Source organism: Bombina bombina, chromosome 12 (assembly GCF_027579735.1).
Source record: "Bombina bombina isolate aBomBom1 chromosome 12, aBomBom1.pri, whole genome shotgun sequence".
Lineage (NCBI taxonomy): Eukaryota > Metazoa > Chordata > Amphibia > Anura > Bombinatoridae > Bombina > Bombina bombina.
The window spans coordinates 80,164,494-80,182,503 of NC_069510.1; the positions used below are offsets into that span (position 1 = coordinate 80,164,494).

The 18,010-nt window shown below is 39.5% G+C and overlaps 1 protein-coding gene across 1 annotated transcript in view; it reads left to right on the forward strand.

The window, feature by feature from the left end:
* Positions 1 to 1,104: 1,104 nt before the first annotated feature.
* The window catches only part of ARAF (A-Raf proto-oncogene, serine/threonine kinase), a 42,501-nt gene continuing 25,595 nt past the window's right edge, over positions 1,105 to 18,010 (forward strand). Inside the window, exons 1-6 of the mRNA XM_053695799.1 lie at positions 1,105 to 1,196; positions 9,995 to 10,048; positions 10,574 to 10,826; positions 11,576 to 11,679; positions 11,788 to 11,890; positions 11,979 to 12,136. Coding sequence (XP_053551774.1) covers positions 10,581 to 10,826; positions 11,576 to 11,679; positions 11,788 to 11,890; positions 11,979 to 12,136 — 611 coding nt within the window. The 5' untranslated portion in view covers positions 1,105 to 1,196; positions 9,995 to 10,048; positions 10,574 to 10,580. The remainder of the gene's footprint in view (positions 1,197 to 9,994; positions 10,049 to 10,573; positions 10,827 to 11,575; positions 11,680 to 11,787; positions 11,891 to 11,978; positions 12,137 to 18,010) is intronic.

Below are 18,010 nucleotides of genomic sequence, written 5' to 3' on the forward strand. Positions count from 1 at the left end.
CTCAGCATTAATATTATACTGTGTGTCCATTAATACAGGTTTCAAAATCGCTTCGTTGTTCGTTTAATTTATCTGAATGTTTTTTTTTCCTGTGACTTTTTTTACTAGCCAAAGTTGTGACTTTTTTTGTGTATTGTTTTCCTGTATTTGTTAGGATTAGTTACTAATACATTACAGTAAAATCTAGCTAGAGATGAAGAAAAAAAAGGAAACTTTAATGAGACATTTGAAAAGTTTTTCAAATGAGTTTTCACAGAGGATTTTGCAATTTCACAGGTCTGCACAAGCAGAACAAAGTAAAATATGGCAGCTATTAATTCACTATTGCTAATAAATAATGTGTTTAAATGCATTTTTTTTCACTTAACCAATAAAATATCAATTTATATGTGCAAAATGTTAAAAAAAAAATTAAACATTTAATTTTATAATAAAGATTTTTAAAACGTCCAAATACTGCAGTCTTTATGCATTGCATTCTGAATAAACTATTTTGTGAATACGTTTTATCCTATAAAATTTTGATTTCATCTATATTTTAAGTTTTTTCATCAAACCAGGTAACTTTTTTTCCTCATTTTTAATGTAAACTGAAAATGTGCAAAGGCTTTTTAATCTTGAAAACTATAAATCGTGTCAAAAAGAATTACCACAGGCGATGGGTAAATTTCCTCATGAAAGTTTGCTGACAGTTTTCTAACAGGTATGATGATGATTCTATAGCTGAAGAACTTTGGTGCATATGACACATTTACTTGATAAAAACCGTAAAGAAAAAAAAAATATTTTAATAGTGCTTCAAAAAATTATGACTAGAAAATAAGTCACGACCCATTATATTAATACATTTTGTTGAATTGTTTGTTAATAAAGTATTGTGCTGATACAGAAAGTCTTTTATAATATGGTAGTGCAGTCGTGACATAACATTTATAGTTGTTGTTGCCCTCACTTCCCGCCCTCTCTTGCACATTACCTCAGAGCTGCCGCCCCGCCCTTTTCAAATATGGTTGTCATGCCAATCAACCGGGACGTCACCTCCTTGCAAGAAGTAGGCGGTTCCTGTGTCAATGTGATGTGCACTTTCAGTTGCCCAATAGAATGTGAAGCTGTGTACGCCCGCACCAATGGAAAGAGGTCAGGGGGCGGGCCTAGTGCGTTTCTCCCTGGAACATGGCGGCGGCTCGCTGCACCGGGTGAGTGCCACCGAGACCGGGCCTTAGGTGACGTCACGGTTGGGGGGCGGTGGCAGTGGTACATATGCTGTGTTGTACTATGTGTTTGTGATATTGAGATACCCTGTGCGGTTGTCTGTGGGATTTACTGAACTCTGTGTGTTATGTATACACTTTGTGATTGTGCTACGTGTTTACTTGATCTATCAACTTCATATTTTATGTGTGATATAACAAATACGTAATGTGTTAGTGTGATAATAGCATCTATGTAATTTGTGAGTGTGTGATAAAATATCTATATAACGTGTGATGTCAACTGTGTAATGTGAGTGTGAGAACAAGTGTGTAATGTGAGTGTGAGAACAAGTGTGTAATGTGAGTGTGAGAACAAGTGTGTAATGTGAGTGTGAGAACAAGTGTGTAATGTGAGTGTGAGAACAAGTGTGTAATGTGAGTGTGAGAACAAGTGTGTAATGTGAGTGTGAGAACAACTGTGTAATGTGAGTGTGAGAACAACTGTGTAATGTGAGTGTGAGAACAAGTGTGTAATGTGAGTGTGAGAACAAGTGTGTAATGTGAGTGTGAGAACAAGTGTGTAATGTGAGTGTGAGAACAAGTGTGTAATGTGAGTGTGAGAACAAGTGTGTAATGTGAGTGTGAGAACAAGTGTGTAATGTGAGTGTGAGAACAAGTGTGTAATGTGAGTGTGAGAACAACTGTGTAATGTGAGTGTGAGAACAACTGTGTAATGTGAGTGTGAGAACAGGTGTAAAATGTGTGATAACAAGTGTGTAACGTGTGTGATGACAAGTGTGTAACGTGTGTGTGATGACAAGTGTGTAACGTGTGTGTGATGACAAGTGTGTAACGTGTGTGTGATGACAAGTGTGTAACGTGTGTGTGATGACAAGTGTGTAACGTGTGTGTGATGACAAGTGTGTAACGTGTGTGTGATGACAAGTGTGTAACGTGTGTGTGATGACAAGTGTGTAACGTGTGTGTGATGACAAGTGTGTAACGTGTGTGTGATGACAAGTGTGTAACGTGTGTGTGATGACAAGTGTGTAACGTGTGTGATGACAAGTGTGTAACGTGTGTGATGACAAGTGTGTAAAATGTGTGATGACAAGTGTGTAAAATGTGTGATAACAAGTGTGTAACGTGTGTGTGATGACAAGTGTGTAACGTGTGTGTGATGACAAGTGTGTAACGTGTGTGTGATGACAAGTGTGTAACGTGTGTGTGATGACAAGTGTGTAACGTGTGTGATGACAAGTGTGTAACGTGTGTGATGACAAGTGTGTAACGTGTGTGTGTGTGATGACAAGTGTGTGATGACAAGGGTGTAACGTGTGTGATGACAAGGGTGTAACGTGTGTGATGACAAGGGTGTAACGTGTGTGATGACAAGGGTGTAACGTGTGTGTGTGTGATGACAAGGGTGTAACGTGTGTGTGTGTGATGACAAGTGTGTAACGTGTGTGTGTGATGACAAGTGTGTAACGTGTGTGTGTGATGACAAGTGTGTAACGTGTGTGTAATGACAAGTGTGTAACGTGTGTGTGATAATTATGTTAATGTGTGATATAACTATTTAATGTGTGATATAACAACTGTCATGTGTTAGTGCGTGATATAATAACTGTAACGTGATAATTATGTAATGTATACATTTTGTGTCTTTCATATAAATTGATTTAACTACTATGTAATGTGTGATATAACTGTGTAATGTGTTAGTGCATGATATAACTGCTATGTAACGTGTGATATAATAACTATAATGTATTAGTGTGTGATATAATCGCTATGTAACGCAGACATCCTCAAACTTGGCCCTCCAGAGGTTTTAGAACTACATAGGCCAAGTTTGAGAATGTCTGATTGTAACGTGTGTTCTAACAACTATGCAGTGTGTGTATGATATAGCAATTATGTAACGTGTGAAATAACAACTCTGTAATTGTGTATGTGTGTGTGATATAGCAATTATGTAACGTGTGAAATAACAACTCTGTATTTGTGTGTGTGTATATATATATATATATATATATACACTAAATTTATATTAATGGGACAATAAATATCTTATATTTACAATCTTAATCTGATGTCTTGTCTTGCAATAAATTAACATACTATATGAAAAATTTAAATGCGTTACCACTTTTTTTTATTGCAATAGTTTTTCAATAGCCAGAATACCCCCACTACCTGCTTTACTTTGAGTAGACAATCTGGACTTGTTACAGGAATAAACACAACTAGCAACTATCATTTTAGTAGAAAAGTGTAATTGTTTTTTGTTTGTTTTTTGTTCTTGTCTGATAATCTGCTGAAACAAATAAGGGACATATATGTATCAGGGTTAAGCTTGTGAAGCCTGTTGGGCACTTCCAATGATCAGAATTGGGAAAACTTATTCAGTGTTAAATTAGGTGGGGGTGCAATAAATAATAAGTCTATTGCTGTTTAGTAGACGTGCATTTTGTTGTTTTGTGTGAACGAATGCTGATAAATATTTACTGAGACGGATTTGTTTTTGTGTGACGCACAAAGATCTGGAGTGCACTTTCACATGAAGAAATCCAGCTCCGTAAAGAGACAAATGCCGCTACCCATATTCAGCATTCATTGTTCACAAAAAACAAATGCACTTGTCTAGTATTTAGTGTCCCTTTAAATGAACAGCCATATAAAATTTAAACTTTGACTATTCAGATAGAACACACAATTTTAAGCAACTTTACGATTCACTACCATTATCTAAATGTGCACAATCCTTTTATTTGCACACTTTCTGAGGCACCCGCTCCTACTGAGCATGTGTAAGATTCACAGGCTACACGTATATGCATTTTTTTTGATTGGCTGATGCCTGTCACATGATGCATTAGGAAGGAAAATGTAATACTCATTTGAAATTCAAACTAAGTTCTTGTGCATTTATTGATTATGCATTTCTACTGTATTTAGCAGTGGTTGACAACTTTAGGACCTAGGTTATATACAGTTGCAACAACATTTTTAATACCAGAGTTTAATTTCCCAGTCAAGTGTTTAAAAAGCATGAAAATTCCAAAATTAATCTCCCGTCGACAAACTATATTATGTTTTGTAAGGTGTCTAATTTTTGACATTTTCATGCCTTTTTTTTATTTTTTTATTAATAATTTGTTATTGAAGGAACACACCATTGTAATAATTTGCAATACATTAAAATAGAAATAATAACAAACATACAAAATACGACTTATGAAAGTCCAAGATGAGATGCAGTCAAGTCCTTCCAAGTTTTAGGGGGATATTTATCAAAGGACTGGCGGACCTGATCCGGCAGTGCGGCTCAGGTCCGCCAGACCTCGCTGAATGCGGAGAGCAATACGCTCTCCGTATTCAGCATTGCACCAGCAGCTCTTGTGAGCTGCTGGTGCAACGCCGCCCCCTGCAGATTCGCGGCCAATCAGCTGCCAGCAGGGAGGTGTCAATCAACCCGATCATACTCGATCGGGTTGAATTGCGGCAATGTCTGTCCGCCTCCTCAGAGCAGGTGGACAGGTTATTTAGACCGCTGCTTCATAACTTCTGTTTCTGGTGAGCTTGCAGGCTCACCAGAAACACGGGCCCTCAAGCTCCACCCGGAGCTTGATAAATGGGCCCCTTAGACTTAAAGGGACATGAAACAATTTTTTTCTTTCATGATTCAGATAGAGCAGCAATTTTATGCAACATTCTTATTTACTCCTATTGTCAAATTTTCTTTGTTCTCTTGCTATCTTTTATTAGAAAAAGCAGGAATGCAAGCTAAGGAGCCATCCCATTTTCGGTTCAGTACCCTGGATAGCGCTTGCACCCAGGTGCTGAACCAAAAATGTGCCAGCTCCTATTCATACAGTCTTGCTTTTCAGATAAAGATAGCAAGAGAACTAAGAACAATTATTAGGAGTAAATTAGAAAGTTGCTTAAAATTGCCTGCTCTATCTCAATCATGAAAGAAAACAATAGAATTTACTATTTTGAATGTAAACAATGTATATAATATGCCTGTGTGAGGTGTGTACATTTCACTTACATGCTATAGGTACTCACTGCTCTTCAGGACACAGCACCATATGGAAATATATTAAACTAAGGGACTTAAAGTGAAGGTAAAGTTACCTATATGCCGAACTGTATTAGTAATTGGTGTTCAAAAATAATATGACTTTCATTCATAATTTTTGTCAATTTTGCTGCTGAATAAAATTATCGCCGGTTTTACTTACTTATTTTCTGTCCGCAAATTCAACCCGTTGCTTGTTTGTTTTTTTCCTTAGTTGGTCACGTTTTTTGAGTAGCCTATTGAAAACCTTGCCGTTAGGCGGCCGTCAGTTGTCGTCATCCGCCTCCTAGATGATCTGCGCATGCGCTATATATTTTTTTTATCTTGGAACCCACGCACGCACCCATTTTGCGCATGCATATTCTTATTGTGCCTGAATCCCCCATATTACATAAAAGGATTTGCTGATTAGCGCACTCGCAGTAAGGGGTGAAATCACAGATTTACACAGGCGCAGTTCAACGGAGCACTCTGAACACGCCTTTGAATGATGTTTAGAGCATGTGGGACCAGAAAATAAGGAAATAGTGGCTGGGAGGAGTCAACATCGGAACGGTGGTGAATAAAAAAAAATCTTTTATTTCATAAATGTAAAAGAAATTGGGATAAAAAGTTAGCGATCTGCTTAATGAATGCTTGACAAATTCATTATTGTATTCAGAAGGTTTAAACTTTACCTTCACTTTAAATACGTTTTTATTTCAGCAACCACAGCGCTTTTATTTTTTAGAATACATTAATTTACTTAATTTAAATTTGCAGTCACCGAATGTGCCCACAAATCTGCCAAATGGCAAAGATGATCTTAAATGGTAGCTTTACTTTACATAACAACCACACAAGTGTTTTTTTCCCAGGACATACTTGAAAACAAGAGAAATCTCAATGTATTTTTTCCTGGTAAAACATTTTATAAATAAATAAATACATTTAGCCACTTATTGCCAGCAACACGGACAACTGATATTACTTCCTGGTAGTCAGTAACGCTTACGAGATTTAACCTCTTATTACCTTTAACACACACAATTTAACCTCTTGGTTGCAAGTAAAACACTTTTACCTCCTTTGTGTTAGTAGCATGCACAAAAGGGCCAGTAACTACAGTAGATTTGCATAATCAGCAAATACATGATAAAAAGACAGTGTAATAACACATAGAGGTCGATTTATCAAACTGTGGCGGACAGGGGCGCATATACCCGCCCCTGTCTGCCGCAACTCACCTCTGGCGGGCTGAATTCCCCTGGCGGAATTCAGCATTGCACACAAGCGCTATTTTGCTCTCGCATGCAATACAGCCAATCGCGCGCAGGCAGGAGCGAAATTTAATCTCCCCGGTCTTGTCCAAGGTTGCGAAAGGGTAGGGAAGCAGCGCTGCTTGTTAAATACGGCGTGCAGGTTCGTTTGTGAGAACCTGCAGTCGTAGGCAGGCAAAAGACTGCTGAAGAGGATGATCAGTTCACCCCTTAGTCTGAACTTCAAATGAATAGTAGATTATTTTTTTTTCGGACAAATTTCAAAGTTCTATCTATATCCACTCCCCCTGTATCATGTGACAGCCATCAGCGAATCACAAATGCATATACGTTTATGCTGTGAAGTCTTGCACATGCTCAGTAGGAGCTGGTGACACAAAAAGTGTAAATATAAAGAGACTGTGCACATTTTGTTAATGGAAGTAAATTGGAAAGTTGTTTAAAATTGCTGCTCTGTGAATCATGAATTTAAATTTTGACTTGAGTGTCCCTTTAACCTCTGGGTAGTTAGTAACACTTAAAGGGACAGTAATGTGTTGCCATAGAATAAAATATCGGTTAAATCTAAACTTAGTGTGTTTAAAGGGACAGTATACACCATTTTTCATATAACTGCATGTAATAGACACTATTATAAAGAATAATATGCACAGATACTGATATAAAAATTCAGTATAAAACCGTTTAAAAACTTACTTAGAAGCTTCCAGTTTAGCTCTGTTTAAAAGGTTACTGGAACATCCACTGCAAGTGGGAAATAAGTAACTCACCCCTCCCCCTTCCTTTGCATATGAAAAAACCCTTTACACAAACAGAAGCAAGCTGGAGTAGGTATACGTCGGTATTCTCCTAAAACTTTGGGGCTTGGTTCGGAGTCTGTAAATCAGAGCAATGGTATTTAAAAGTAAGCAAAACTATCCATTCAAAAAAAACTATGGGCTATATAAATAGATCATCTTCAAAACATTTATGCAAAGAAAATACGAGTGTATAATGTCACTTTAGGTCAAAATTAAACTTTCATGAACCAGATAGAGCATGTACTTTTAAACAACTTTCTAATTTACTTCTATTTTCTGATTAGTCTCATTCTCTTGGTATCCTTTGCTGCTCTTGAGTCTACCTAGGTATACTTATTATTCTTTTTAGATCTTCTGGTCCTTAGTGAGCAAGAATATTTAGCAGCAAGTGACACTATTTTAGTAGCCAGCGGAGGGCATTATATGTAGAATATTTGGGATGGGGGGGGGGGGGGGGGTTATAATACAAGCCAGAAATACAATTGTAGGACCCATGGCTTCTAGGATTAGTCAAGCACAGTCTTATAGCATTTTATTCTCTCTGTATAAAAGCTTGTGCAGCATATGCAGTGTATACAATTCTTCTATGTTACTTGGAGTCCAGTGGTTAGTTAAAAAAATAATAATAAAAAAGTGACGTTAAACCTATAAATAATGGGCGGATAACAGTGTAATAGGTGGCAAATCTGATGTTATCCTGGCTTTGTGCTGAGACGGGGGCTGCTGCTGCTGCTTTATTGTTCTATACCAGAGATGGGGAACCTTGGCACTCCTGATGTTTCCGAACTACATTACCCATGATGCTTAGGCACCCTGAAGTCCAGTTGAGCATCATGGGAAATGTAGTTCTGAAACATCTGGAGGGCCAAGATTCCCCATCCCTGTTCTATACATTGTGGGTTTAAAAGTTCATAGATATCCGAATAGTATGTGAAACAGAAAAGTGTTATGTATTTAAATGTTTGTGTGCACGTATATGATTATTTTTTTTTTCTTTTAATAATTTATGCTTATTAAACATTGCTAACATGATTCACATAATAAAAATAATAGAATGAAAATGATATAAACAGTTGTGGAAAAGAATGGTTAATAAATGGGATACATACCAGTGTTGTCCCCAGGACCTAGTGTATGGGCACACCACCCGGCTAAAATGTAAACTTAAGTTAATATTTGTTAATAATTACTTTTTTCAATCATTAAATCAATTTGTTAAATTATGCAACTAATTTGTGCTTTGGATAGCTTAATTATCCATAATAATTAACAGAAAATGTTATAAATATTGCAAAGTTTAACACTGTCCCCACCCAGCTACTTCATAATGCCACCCAGCTGGCAACATTTTTTGTAGAGAACACTGCATGCTGATGTGGCATATATATATATATAGTGAATGGATTTTAGATGAGCATTTTGTTAAGTTATGAATGCAAATTCGTTAAAAAAAAAAATGGATATTCATTTTGTTTTCACAAAACAAATATCCGAACGCACTACAAAATTTAAAGAAAAGGAATAAATACTGTCAAAATTAAACAGTATTCATTAGTTTCCTTTAAATTATCTTTAGACATTTAAAAATACCTCTAGCATGCCGGAGAGTGAAGGTCCTTTAGTGCAGGCCCAGGGATCCGCTGTGCTAGCCTCCTATTATTGCGCCCCAGGGCGATGTGAAGAAGATCCAGCGCTCTAGAGGTAAGTATGTAACGCTACAAGTGAGCTTTTTCACCTGTAGCAAAGGAACATTTACGTTCGTTTAATGCAAACAAATGTAAATGTTTTAATAAATATTCATTATTTAGTGAAACTACATTTTCTGAAAATATTTGGTCCAAGATTTGGCAAAACCAAATTTTTCACCTGTGCACCTGTCTAATGGATTTTATATGTAGATAAGCATGGAATAATTTAAAATTGTAAAATTTAGGAATCAAGACAGCAATTTATTATTGCACAAGTAAAAACTTCTGCTGTCCCTCTCCCTACTTTCATGCAACCAATTGGTTTGTAAATTACCCCAGGTTTGACACCCTTGTGGTGGCGAGAGGCTTAAAGTGATTGTAAAGTTTAAGGAATTAGTGGCCAGTATCTAAAAATAATTTTAAAAACTGTGGCACTTTAATTCATTAAACTTTACAAAGACGCTTCTTTTTTAAAATACTTACCATTGCCTTATGATAAACATAAACACTGATCCTCCGCCCGAGAGGGCACTGATTGGCTAAAATGCAAGTCTGTCAAAAGAACTGAATTAAGGGGACATGCTGCAGAGGCTTAGATACAAGGTAATTACAGAGGTAAAAAGTATATTAATATAACTGTTGGTTATGCAAAACTGGGGAATGGGTAATAAAGGGATTATCTAAAAAAAAAATTAACAATAAAAATTCTGGAGTAGACTGTCCCTTTTTAAATTTCTTTGGATTATCCTACATATATTTATATATAAAATCCTTCCTTCGCTATATTACCCTTCTGGTGAAATAGCTTGTACGGATTCAGAGCCCACCCTGAACAAGGTCTATAGGTTATATTTTTGCTTATGTGCGCTTGGTAATACTGTTTCTGAATATTTTCTACTTATTACAATGCAGCTGCTTGTGGAATTGGATGTCAGTGTAATTGCTGTTTTGTTTATTTTGTTTCTAGATAGAGCAAGGATTGGGAGCCATTGCACAAATTCAAGAGCAGCATTGGAGAGTGGTGAGAGATTGCAAGCTTGTAATACGCATTCTAATTTGTAGTGTGTACCTGCTTCTGTTAATTCCAGCTATTGCTAACCTGTCATGGTGCTTTTCCAGTCTGAACAGATGTGTTGTTTTGTAAAGAAGCATTTTGTATTCTCATGTCTGTATTCTTCCAGTAATATTTTAATCAAATGCAATGTAACACTAACCATCTCTCTCCATGAAGCTTGTGTTCAACATGTTCTATTTCTCTCCCTCCTCCCTTTTTTTTTTTTTTCTCTTTTCTATCTGTTCCATTGCTCCCCTCTCTTTCCCATCTGCTGCAATATTGTTCACATCTCCATGTTCCACCAAATGGTATAAACAGTATTTGTATATCTGCAGCTAGTAAAAGAAAAGCTGTGGAAACGAGAAATCAGGCTTACAAGGCAGAGACGACTTAGAGACTGTACTATAAAATCTGGATGTTTGTTTCCATCGTTTTATGTTAGTGATTTTTATTTTTTGTAGTATTAATGCTGTCTCACTATCCATTTTACAGTGAGCCAATGAAGCGCTCTCAGACACCTCCTGGCTCCATTGCAAATGGTGCCCTAAGCGCCCTTTCTCGGGAGTTGGGGAAGGGGAGTGCGGTCATGCTTTCGGCAGCTGTGTTGGAGCTTCCTAGCCCTGGTGCACGAGGTTTTCCTCAGAGTGAAGGTACCCGTGTGGCAACACCAAGCGATGTCCAGGTGACAGAGAGCAAGTCAGGGGGCACCGTCAAAGTGTATCTTCCGAACCAGCAAAGGACGGTGGTGAGTGCATTTTTTTGTTTCTAAGTTCTCCCAGTGTTTCTTTGTCTGTCTACACTGTTATGCACATTTGTGCCAAGGTGCACTTGCTTTCTTGCTACCCCTTATTGGCAGCGTTGGCTCCTTATCCTCCAGAATAAGAACTTCAAACTTAATTCTAGCCTACAAAGCCTTTAATCACTACACACATTCCTATCTCTGTGACCTTGTCTGTAAATGTTACTTTACTAACCTCTTTTAGTCTGCCAGATACCTGATCCTTCTCTTTCGTTCCCTCCTCACACTACCAGCTGCAGGACATTTCTTCTTCTGCAATTATTCTGTGGAATTCCTTGCCTCAGAGTGTGACAATTTCATGAAAGCTTCCAATGTTCCATAAAACCCAGCAGTCAGACGCATACAACCTAATTTATTAACCTGTTTTTGTCACTTGTTCTCCAGTATATATTTTTGTATTCAAGCTCACCTGTCCAGTAGATCACCTTGTGCAGAGATGATGCACTTTCAAGATATAGAGCTCATAAGCAGAGCTTTCTGCCCCTTCACAGTCTGAAAATTGTGTTTTGAGTAAATGTAAAGAAATTCACATGCTTTGTCATAGCTCTATAAGTAATGATGATAATTTTTCTATTTCTGGTTATACGTATCATGCTTTTTTTTTTCAGAACAACCAAATCTCCAGTAATCTTGCTTGTTGTTTGTCACGTGCATTTTATTGTGAGCATGTTCCCTGTCGTCCTATTTCTCATTAGGTGAATGTCAGGCCTGGGATGACAGTGTACGATTCTCTGGATAAAGCACTCAAAGTGCGTGGCCTGAGCCAAGAATGCTGCGCTGTGTATCGCCTAATCCAGGGGTAAGAGTGGAACTGAGGGCTGATAGTAGTTATGCTGTGAACCATGAATCTGATCTACGCTAAGTAGTAAAATACTGTACCATGCATTTTTTTTTCTTTGTGCTGCAGTCGGAAAATGGTTACAGACTGGGAAACGGACATCACGCCTCTTGTTGGAGAAGAGTTGATAGTGGAAGTGCTGGCTGATGTCCCTTTATCCATGCACAATTTTGTGAGTAATTGATAAAAGCATCTCCTATTTTGTCTGTTTACTTTTACCTTATTGGTTGTCTCACTCCATCTGTCTTTCTATTTTTCAGGTCAGGAAGACATATTTCAACTTGGCATTCTGTGACTTCTGTCTCAAGTTTTTGTTCCATGGCTTCCGCTGTCAGACGTGTGGCTACAAATTCCATCAGCACTGCAGCAGTAAAGTGCCTACCGCCTGTGTGGACATGGCTAAACTTCACAAGCCCATGTAAGTGGTACACTTTGTTCCAATAACTATTTTTCCTTGCAGTTCTGTCTCCCCATCTTTTATGAGCTGAAATATATACACGTGATTGTACTAGTCTTAAAGTTTCCTTGTTACCTTGATGTAGGATTTAGAACAGCACCACTCTAAAAGTTTGTTACAGGGACAATGAGCTTGTAATGTAATCCCCATAGCATTCTTAATTGTGAGTAGCAAGTAACTTTGGAATGTAGTGCAATTATGTGATTTCCCCCTCATGCCCCAGAGAAGCATTAGTGGACCCTTCAGAATTCAGAACCCTAATCCTTCAGCCTGCTACACAGTTATTGCTTGAGGTAATTTATTTCTATCCCTTAAATAGCTAAGATAAAGAATACCTGGGATTTGCCTTTAAACTAGAAAACCATACAAACTTTGCTAACCAAACATTTCCTTCTTAATACAGGGAGAGTCCACCGCTGCATTCATTACTTATGGGAAGTACAGAACCTGGCCACCAAGAGGAGGCAAAGACACCCCAGCCAAAGGCTTAAATACCTCCCCACTTCCCTCATCCCCCGGTCATTCTTTGCTTTTCGTCACAGGAGGTGGCAGAGAAGTGTCAGAAGATTTCGGAGTAGTTCCTTAGGAAGGGTACCTGCCATTCAAGATGGGACTGGAGTTTAAGTAATCCTGTCAGCCTCTCAGTGAGAGCATTGATGAATGTCTGGAGATGCAGGGAGAGTCTTTCTGCAAAACTATTCAGACTCATATTAACAGCTCCTTAAGCAATCGGCGTTGACGAGTTTCGCTGCCTGCTTTCTCTTGTTAGGTGTATCCAGTCCACGGATCATCCATTACTTGTGGGATATTCTCCTTCCCAACAGGAAGTTGCAAGAGGATCACCCACAGCAGAGCTGCTATATAGCTCCTCCCCTAACTGCCATACCCAGTCATTCTCTTGCAAGCTCTCAACATAGCTGGAGGTAATAAGAGGAAAGTGGTAAAATATAGTTAGTTTTTTCTTCAATCAAAAGTTTGTTTTTAAATGGTACCGCAGTTGTACTATTTTATCTCAGGCAGCATTTAGAAGAAGAATCTGCCTGCTTTTTTCTATGATCTTAGCAGAAGTAACTAAGATCCACTGCCGTTCTCACATATGTCTGAGGAGTGAGGTAACTTCAGAGGGAGAATGGCGTGCAGGGTATCCTGCAATAAGGTATGTGCAGTTTTAAGTTTTTCTAGGGATGGAATTTGCTAGAAAATGCTGCTGATACCGGATTAATGTAAGTTAAGCCTAAATACAGTGATTTAATAGAGACTAGCATCAGGCTTGCTATCAGAGGTATATACTCTGATTACTGTGCAATATAAAACGTTTGCTGGCATGTTTAATCGTTTTTATATATGCTTTGGTGATAAAACTTATTGGGGCCTAGTTTTTTCCACATGGCTGGCTTGATTTTTGCCTAGAAACAGTTTCCTGAGGCTTTCCACTGTTATAGTATAAAAGTTACAGTTGGTGCAGTTAAAATTACAAACTGTTTCAGCTTCCCTCAGCAGTCCCCTGCATGCTATAGGACATCTCTGAAGGGCTCAAAATGCTTCAAAAGTAGGAGCTGTGGCAGTTGTTATGACTGTTTAAAAAACATATTTTTCGTTTTGTTAATCTGTTTTTTTGTATTAAGGGGTTAATCATCCATTTGCAAGTGGGTGCAATGCTCTGCTAACTTGTTACATACACTGCAAAAATTTCGTTAGTTTAACTGCCTTTTTTCACTGTTCTTTCAAATTTTGGCAAAATTTGTTTCTCTTAAAGGCACAGTAACGTTTTTTTATATTGCTTGTTAACTTGATTTAAAGTGTTTTCCAAGCTTGCTAGTCTCATTGCTAGTCTGTATAAACATGTCTGACATAGAGGAAACTCCTTGTTCATTATGTTTAAAAGCCATGGTGGAACCCCATAGGAGAATGTGTACTAAATGTATTGATTTCACTTTAAACAATAAAGATCAGCTGTTATCTTTAAAAGAATTATCACCAGAGGATTCTGACGAGGGGGAAGTTATGCCGACTAACTCTCCCCACGTGTCGGACCCTTTGACTCCCGCTCAAGGGACTCACGCTAAAATGGCACCAAGTACATCAAAGACGCCCATAGTGATTACTTTGCAGGACATGGCGGCAATCATGGATAATACCCTGTCAGCGGTATTAGCCAGACTGCCTGAATTCAGAGGAAAGCGCGATAGCTCTGGGGTTAGACGTAATACAGAGCGCGCAGATGTTTTAAGGCCCATGTCTGATACTGCGTCACAATATGCAGAAGCTGAGGAAGAGCTTCAGTCTGTGGGTGACGTCTCTGACTCGGGGAAACCTGATTCAGATATGTCTACTTTTAAATTTAAGCTTGAGAACCTCCGGGTGTTGCTTGGAGAGGTTTTAGCTGCTCTGAATGACTGTGACACAATTGCAGTGCCAGAGAAATTGTGTAGACTGGATAAATACTACGCGGTGCCGGTGTGTACTGACATTTTTCCAATACCTAAAAGGTTTACAGAAATTATTACTAAGGAGTGGGACAGACCCGGTGTGCTGTTTTCCCCCCCTCCTATTTTTAGAAAAATGTTTCCAATAGACGCCACCACTCAGGACTTATGGCAGACGGTCCCTAAGGTGTAGGGAGCAGTTTCTACTTTAGCAAAGCGTACCACTATCCCTGTCGAGGACAGTTGTGCTTTTTCAGATCTAATGGATAAAAAATTAGGTTACCTTAAGAAAATGTTTATTCAACAAGGTTTTATCCTGCAGCCCCTTGCATGCATTGCTCCTGTCACTGCTGCTGCGGCGTTCTGGTTTGAGTCTCTGGAAGAGGCCTTTCAGACAGCTACTCCATTGACTGAAATACTTGACAAGCTTAGAACACTTAAGCTAGCTAATTCTTTTGTTTCTGATGCCATTGCTCGTTTGACTAAACTAACGGCTAAGAATTCTGGATTCGCCATCCAGGTGGTAGGGCGCTATGGCTTAAATCTTGGTCAGCTGACGTGACTTCAAAGTCTAAATTACTTAACATTCCCTTCAAGGGGCAGACCCTATTCGGGCCTGGTTTGAAGGAAATTATTGCTGACATTACTGGAGGTAAGGGTCATACCCTTCCTCAGGACAGGGCCAAATCAAGGGCCAAACAGTCTAATTTTCGTGCCTTTCGAAACTTCAAGGCAGGTGCAGCATCAACTTCCTCTGCTACAAAACAAGAGGGAACTTTTGCGCAATCCAAGCCGGCCTGGAAATATAACCAGGCCTGGAGCAAAGGCAAGCAGGCCAGAAAGCCTACTGCTGCCTCTAAGACAGCATGAAGGAACGGCCCCCTATCTGGCAACAGATCTAGTAGAGGGCAGGCTTTCACTCTTCGCCTAGGCGTGGGCAAGAGATGTTCAGGATCCCTGGACGTTGGAGATCATATCTCAGGGATATCTTCTGGACTTCAAAGCTTCCCCCCCACAAAGGAGATTTCACCTTTCAAGGTTATCTGTAAACCAGATAAAGAAAGAGGCATTCTTACGCTGTGTGCAAGACCTCCTAATAATGGGAGTGATCCATCCAGTTCCACAGATGGAACAAGGACAGGGATTTTATTCAAATCTGTTTGTGGTTCCCAAAAAAGAGGGAACCTTCAGACCAATTTTGGATCTAAAGATCTTAAACAAATTCCTCAGAGTACCATCGTTCAAAATGGAAACTATTCGGACAATCCTACCTATGATCCAGGAGGGTCAGTACATGACCACAGTGGATTTGAAGGATGCTTACCTTCACATACCGATTCACAAAGATCATCATCATCGGTTCCTAAGGTTTGCCTTTCTAGACAGGCATTACCAGTTTGTGGCTCTTCACTTCGGGTTAGCTACAGCCCCAAGAATTTTTACAAAGGTTCTGGGGTCTCTTCTGGCGGTCCTAAGACCACGGGGCATAGCAGTGGCCCCTTATCTAGACGACATCCTGATACAGGCGTCAAACTTCCAAATTGCCAAATCTCATACGGACATAGTGTTGGCATTTCTGAGGTCGCATGGGTGGAAAGTGAACGAGGGAAAGAGTTCTCTATCACCCCTAACAAGGGTTTCCTTCCTAGGAACTCTGATAGATTCTGTAGAAATGAAAATTTACCTGACGGAGTCCAGGTTATCAAAGCTTCTAAATTCCTGCCGTGTTCTTCACTACATTCTGCGCCCTTCGGTGGCTCAGTGCATGGAAGTGATTGGCTTAATGGTAGCGGCGATGGACATAGTGCCATTTGCGCGCCTACATCTCAGTCCGCTGCAATTATGCATGCTCAGTCAGTGGAATGGGGATTACACTGATTTGTCCCCTCTGCTAAATCTGGATCAAGAGACCAGAGATTCTCTTCTCTGGTGGCTATCTCGGGTCCATCTGTCCAAAGGTATGACCTTTCGCAGGCCAGATTGGACAATTGTAACAACAGATGCCAGCCTTCTAGGTTGGGGTGCAGTCTGGAATTCCCTGAAGGCTCAGGGATCGTGGACTCAGGAGGAGAAACTCCTCCAATAAATATTCTGGAGTTAAGAGCAATATTCAATGCTCTTCTAGCTTGGCCTCAGTTAGCAACCCTGAGGTTCATCAGATTTCAGTCGGACAACATCACGACTGTGGCTTTCATCAACCATCAAGGGGGGACCAGGAGCTCCCTAGCAATGTTAGAAGTCTCCAAGATAATTCGCTGGGCAGAGAGACACTCTTGCCACCTATCAGCGATCCATATCCCAGGTGTAGAGAACTGGGAGGCGGATTTTCTAAGTCGTCAGACTTTTCATCCGGGGGAGTGGGAACTCCATCCGGAGGTGTTTGCTCAATTGGTTCATCGTTGGGGCACACCAGAATTGGATCTCATGGCGTCTTGCCAGAACGCCAAGCTTCCTTGTTACGGATCCAGATCCAGGGACCCAGAAGCGACGCTGATAGATGCTCTAGCAGCACCGTGGTTCTTCAACCTGGCTTATGTGTTTCCACCGTTTCCTCTGCTCCCTCGACTGATTGCCAAAATCAAACAGGAGAGAGCATCGGTGATCTTGATCGCACCTGCATGGCCACGCAGGACCTGGTATGCAGACCTGGTGGACATGTCATCCTTTCCACCTTGGCCTCTGAGACAAGACCTTCTACTACAAGGTCCTTTCAATCATCCAAATCTAATTTCTCTGAGACTGACTGCCTGGAGATTGAACGCTTGATTTTATCAAGGCGTGGCTTCTCAGAGTCAGTCATTGATACCTTAATACAGGCACGAAAGCCTGTAACCAGGAAAATCTACCATAACATATGGCGCAAATATCTTCATTGGTGTGAATCCAAGAATTACTCGTGGAGTAAGGTTAGGATTCCTAGGATATTGTCCTTTCTCCAAGAGGGTTTGGATAAAGGATTATCAGCTACTTCTTTAAAGGGACAGATTTCTGCTCTGTCTATCCTTTTGCACAAGCGTCTGGCAGAGGTTCCAGAGGTCCAGGCATTTTGTCAGGCTTTGGTTAGAATTAAGCCTGTGTTTAAACCTGTTGCTTCTCCATGGAGCTTAAACTTGGTTCTTAAGGTTCTTCAAGGAGTTCCGTTTGAACCCCTTCATTCCATTGATATCAAACTTTTATCTTGGAAAGTTCTGTTTTTGATGGCTATTTCCTCGGCTCGTAGAGTCTCTGCGTTATCAGCTTTACAATGTGATTCTTCATATCTGATATTCCATACAGATAAAGTAGTTCTGCGTACAAATCCTGGGTTTTTAACCTAAGGTAGTTTCCAACAAGAATATCAATCAAGAGATTGTTGTTCCATCATTGTGTCCTAATCCTTCTTCAAAGAAGGAATGTCTTTTACATAATT